The sequence below is a fragment of the Phaethon aethereus genome (genome assembly GCF_964289735.1).
Source record: "Phaethon aethereus genome assembly, chromosome: W".
In the NCBI taxonomy this organism is placed as follows: Eukaryota; Metazoa; Chordata; class Aves; order Phaethontiformes; family Phaethontidae; genus Phaethon; species Phaethon aethereus.
In genome coordinates, this window is record NC_138581.1 from 11,588,741 (window position 1) to 11,594,740 (window position 6,000).

Sequence of the window (6,000 nt, forward strand, 5' to 3'; positions counted from 1 at the left end):
CCTGCGCCTTTAAGATTTCCTTCTTGAAGGCTGTCCAGCCTTCCTGGACCCCTTTGTCCTTCAGGACTGTCTCCCAAGGGACTCTCTCAACCAGTGACCTGAACAGGCCAAAGTCTGCCCTCCGCAAGTCCATGATAGCAGTTTTGCTGACCCCTCTCCTTACTTCACTCACAACTGAGAATTCTATCATGGCGTGGTCGCTAAGCCCAAGACGGCTTCCGACCACCACATCTCCCACCAGTCCTTCTCTGTTTGTAAACAGCAGGTCCAGCAAGCAAGGCACCTCCCCTGGTGGGCTCACTCACCAGCTGTGTCAGGAAGTTATCCTCCAGACACTCCAGGAACCTCCCAGATTGTTTCCTCTCTGCTGTGTTATACTTCCAGCAGATGTCCGGTAGGTTGAAGTCCCCCACAAGAACAAGGGCCAGCGGATGTGAGACTTCTGCCAGTCGCCTATAGAATGTCTCATCTGTCTCTTCATCCTGGTTGGGTGGTCTGTAACAGACTCATTGGCCTTCCCCCTCATCCTTACCCATAAGCACTCTACTTGGTCTTCACAATCTTTGATTTCTATGCAATCAAAACACTCCCTAACATACAGAGCCACCCCACCACCTCTCCTTCCCTGCCTATCCCTTCGGAAGAGCTTATAGCCATCCATTGCAGCACTCCAGTCATGAGAAGCATCCCACCATGTTTCTGTGATGGCAACTACATCATAGCTGTCCTGCTGCACAATGGCTTCCAGCTCCTCCTGTTTGGTGCCCATGCTGTGTGCATTGGTGTAGATGCACCTGGGCTGGGCTATCGATTTCAACTCTGGCACGCTACCCCTAGGCTCAACTCTAGTGAGCCCAGTTTTATCCCCTCCCCCCTCCAAATCTAGTTTAAAGCCCTCTCAATGAGGCCTGCCAGCTCATGAGCAAGAATCCTTTTGCCCCTTGGAGTCAGTTGCACTCCATCTGCTGCCAGGAGGCCCGGTGCCGTGTAAACCGCCCCGTGGTCAAAAAACCCAAAATTCTGTCAACGGCACCAGCCCCTGAGCCACATGTTGATCAGGTGTGCTTTCCTGTTCCTTTCAGCCTTCTTCCCTGTCACTGAAGGGATTGATGAAAACACTACCTGTGCTCCCGCTCCACTGACCAGTCGCCCCAGTGCTCTCAAGTCCTTTTTGACTGCCTTTGGGCTTCTTAGTGCAACCTCATCGTTGCCAACCTGTAGGACCAACAGCATGTAGGAATCAGTGGGCCGAACCAGACCAGGGAGTTTCCTGGTGACGTCTCTCACCCAGGCCCCAGGGAGGCAGCAGACTTCCCTGTGAGTTGGGTCTGGTCGACATATTGGGCCCTCTGTACCCCTCAGAAGGGAGTCGCCTACGACAATTACCCTCCTTTTTTTCTTAACACAGGACCTCTTGATGCATGGGGCTGGCTGACTCACCCTAGGCACCCCCTGGGACGGACCTTCCTCAGGGTCCTCATGTTCCTGGCCCTCACGTTCCAGAGTCCCATACCTGTTGTGTAAGGGCAGCTGGGACGGTGAGGGAGGCTGGGAGGGGATTCGCCGACCTCTCCAAGGAGGGACCTGCTTCCATTTCCCCTCATCTCTTAGGTCCTCTCCTTCTGCCCGGCAGCAAGAGGACAGGGGATCCCCTGCTGCTTGTGGAGCCTCCACCAGCTGCCCCTGGTTCAGGGATGGCCAGTGCGGCTCCACCTACCTCTCTCTCTCTCACGCTCCCTAATGCTCCTCAGCCTCTCCACTTCCTCTTTCAGCTCTGCCACCAGGCTGAGCAGGTCACTCACCTGGTCACACCGCACGCAGGTGGTGTCCCCGTTGGTCTCTGGAACAACCGACAGGCTCAGGCACTCTTTGCATCCGGATACTTGGACAGCTGTGTGCCTGAGCGGGAGCTCTGTCTGTGTCGCCACATTCTTTCTGGCCCCGGTTTTCAGCCAAGTGGCGACCATGGCTGAGCCTCCTCTGGGTGGATGATGGCCACTTGTACTGTACCCCGCCCGCACGCCTTCTCTGCACGCCCTGCCCGGGCGAACTGCCGCGCAAACTGACGTGCCACGTCTTGTTTGCCCACCCTGTTCGCCGCGCTCCGGGTCGCTCGCGCTCCCGGGGGCTGCTCTTGTAGGCGAGGGGTTTTGGCCGCCGCCGCTCTGAGCCCCGCCCACGCTGAGTCAGAGCTGCCGCTCGTCAGGAGCCCGCTCTGCCGGCCGCGGGTGAGGGGGGAAGCTGGGGCACTCTCTCGCTCCCTGTGCTGCCGCCTTCGCGGTTTGGCCGCTTCGGGAAGGGTCCCCCGGCGCGATCCTTCGCTCCGTCGCCCTTCGCCTCGGTGGCTTCGCCGAAATGGCGGGCGCACTGGCTTTTAAACAAGAACAAGCAAAAAACCCCCTTCACTAATGAAACTATTTCCTTCCTTTAAACCCTCCCTGATTTATTTCTTAGAATTCAGAGGTGCTATCTACAGGACTCTCCCATCCAAGCAAATCAACTGAAAACATGACATGGAAAGCTGTAAGAATGCTCAGAGACCTGAGGAAAAAATGGAAGAAATGAGATTTATTTTATCCTAAAGAAGAGATGTCTGAGGAGGTGCACAACAGCAGCCTTCAAGACTGTTGCATAAGGAAGGGAACAATATTTATTTCATGTCTATACTGGACAGGAATGAAAAGTTGCATGATAAAATTGCATGAAGAGAGACTAAAGTGAAATGTTAGGAAGACTTCCTCAGGCACTGAAATTGTTCATAAATTGTTCAGAAATTTCCACTTCTGGACATCTTGAAGCCAAGTTAGGTAAATGTCTGTCAGGAAAGATACATAGTTGACACAGGCTTAGGACAGGAATAATCTCCCAAAGTCCCCTTCCAGCCTTAATCTTCCATGATGCCAAAAAGGTAGACCTTGAGGGGTCTTATGGCAGATACTGAAAATGGATGCATTTATTATGAAACCGGTCACAAAACTACAATTAGGTTTTGCTAAAACATTGGAAGTATCATTGTTTCTATTTTGCAGGGCTCTAAATAAAGCAATGTTTCAGTTTTTTCAAGGTGATGTATGAAATATTTTCATAAATAATTTCTACATTGCTAGAGACCTTTAACAAGTATTCTTGGCTGACTTTTTTTCTGATATGCCCCTTTGCTCATTTACTACCTTCTTCCTTTCTGAAGAGTTTTACCTCTCTCCTTAATAACTTCTGTCTTGACCAGTTCTGGCTTGTCTACCCTTTCTTTTTCTAACATCTCCCTGGATTTGCAACACCTAGTACATTCAGGTCACAATTCTGGGCATGGGCCTCCTGTGATGCTGCAATTTATACGTTCACATAAAATAGCATTAGTACTTGTTATACTCAAGTATTTTAGGGTGACACTCATTTGTTCTCAGAGTGTCACTTAATCTTTTACAACAAATTCAGTCATGGCTTCTCCTTAGCAACAACATCAGAACGGATTTACATGGAAATCAAATACTCTCAACAAGGAACTGCTAAAGGAAGCTGATAATACAGCTTTATTCCTGGCCATTAGAGGCAAATACTATAATGCAGAGTATAACGGTTTTGAAATTCTATATGAATCTAATGAACACATGCAGAGCATTAGCACTGACTGATGTAAAAGACCCTATGAACTTTTCTAATTAGTGTATGTCTGAGTTGACCTGCAAAAACAATCTTGTCTTCAGACTGCAAAACAAAACAAACTGTACACAGCCACCATCCTCTCTTGCACTGGACTGGATTCAAAATTGGAGTCTGCAACAGTCACATAGAAATGGGTCGCAAAGGATTAAAGTGTGAAAGGCAGTGTCCTGGTTTTAGCTGGGATAGAGTTAATTTTCTTCCTGATAGCTGGTATAGTGCTGTGTTTTGGATTTGGGATGAAAAAAATACTGACTTTTTAGTTGTTGCTAAGCAGTCAAGGAGGAGCAAGAAGGCTGGGGGTGCACAGGAAGCTGGGAGGGGACACAGCCAGGACAGCTGACCCAGGCTGGCCAAAGGGATATTCCATACCATATGACGTCATGCTCAGTATATAAAGCTGAGGCGAAGAAGAAGGAAGGGGTGGAGGGATGTTCAGAGTTATGGTGTTTGTCTTCCCAAGTAACTGTTACACGTGATGGAGCCCTGCTTCCCTGGAGAGGGCTGAACACCTGCCTGCTGATGGGGAGTAGTGAATGAATTCCTTGTTTTGCTTTGCTTGTGTGCGTGGCTTTTGCTTTACCTATTAAACTGTCTTTATCTCAACCCACGAGTTTTCTCACTTTTACCCTTCAGATTCTTTCCCCCATCCCACCGCGGGGGGTGGGAGTAAGCGAGTGGCTGCGTGATGCTTAGGTGCTGGCTGGGGTTAAACCACGACAGGCAGACGTGCACTTCCCACATGCGCAAAAAAATGCATGCCCTTATTTCATAAACGCACATACTAAATATCCAAGTATCAGACTTCAGTGCAGGAACATAGTCACTTAGTACTCCCTACTCTGGGATGTACAAATTTATACTACAATTTCAATAAATTTAAAGTTTTTCATTTTCACAGTCTTTAGAAAGGACCCGTTTTCTCTGAAGATTTTTCTACAGCTTACTCATTTTATCAGATGAGGTTTTTCAGGTTGTTTTTTTTAAAGACAGAATAGTGTACTGAGCTCCAACTAGCTAGTTGATAAAAAATGCAAATAAAATCAAATTTTGGGATGGGGTGAAAAAGTGAAACAAAATATGAAGCATGAAATCCTATGAACAGAAAATGTGAAACAGCAATACCAAGAGTCTAATTCTCTTCATCTTAATGTCAACTGAAAATAATTTATTAAAGTCACAATGGTGCAAAATCCCTATGAATGATAGTGGAATCAGGACCCCTGTCTTTGTATTAAGAATGATGACATCCTTTTTGACAAATGAAGTCTTGAGCTGCTGTGGCACTTAGTTCTGTCATTGAAAGGCAGTATCTCTAATATATAGTAATATATGAGTTATGTTAGGAATGGGTTAAAGGAATAAATCTGTACTATTTCCAAGAGGCAATGCCAAAAAGGTAATTGCCCATATTTGTATCACTATGTTATAGAAAGTGAGAGTTTCAGGTAGTCCTAATGGTTAACTGAAAACCTATAAAATCCATTTCTCTTTCTCGCTGAGAAATTAATATAGGACCAAAACCTGAAATTCTGACTCTGATCATGCTCAGACAAAACTCTTACTGAAGTCAATGAGCGCTTTGCCAGGGAGAGGATTAAAGAGAGTAATTGGCTGCATTCTACCAGAGATGTAAAAGCTATCTAGCTAGATTTTCATAGCAGTGCTGCTGAGGCTATTAAAATTAGCAAGAGTTTGATCTTTCAACCTTTCACTCATGCAATCACATGGACTTGCAGAGGAGGGATGGATGTGATGGGGACAAGCCAGCATGCCAGACACCGCTTATCACTGAGCTGGGAGCCAGCAGAAGTGAATTTCTCCTGCAGTATCTCACTTCCCTCCTCCTCTTTAAGGCCAGCAGTATCTGGAGGCAGGTCAGCATGCTCATCATCACAAAAATCTGCTGAAGCCATCCACCATATCTGTGCCTCTGCAGCACTGTGCTCTGTGCCCACAGATGTAAGACACCTCAGAAGAGAGAAGGCAGGAAGCATCAATGTGTAATAGCTTGATTGGGCTTCTGCTGTGGTGGCAGGGCCTCACAGATAACCGGAGGTAGCCATTATCCCTAGGGAGGTACCAGGGTCTGCAGGGAGGGGACGTTGCACCATCTTTGGGGTCCTTGGGTTTTGCTGGCTGCTCCCTCTGCTTAGTCATGTTACCTTTGGTGGGTACAAAAAATAATTTAAAAAATATACATTTCATTGAGTGAGTGGTTTGGATGTTTTTGTTCTTTGATACAACTCCCAGAGGCTTTAGAATTTTGTTTGATAAGACAGTAACAATACTTCTTTCTTTACCAGCCAAGTCCTCCATGTTTTGATGATGTGGTAGCAA

At 47.2% G+C, this 6,000-nt stretch overlaps 1 protein-coding gene across 1 annotated transcript in view; it reads right to left on the bottom strand.

Moving 5' to 3' along the window:
* LOC309415124 (BDNF/NT-3 growth factors receptor-like) overlaps nucleotides 1-5,576 on the bottom strand; it is a gene marked incomplete at both ends in the record, with an annotated part of 152,783 nt that extends 147,207 nt beyond the window's left edge. Inside the window, 1 exon segment of the mRNA XM_082012572.1 lies at nucleotides 5,498-5,576. Within this exon segment, the coding sequence (XP_081868698.1) occupies nucleotides 5,498-5,576 (79 nt within the window).
* Nucleotides 5,577-6,000: the final 424 nt, after the last annotated feature.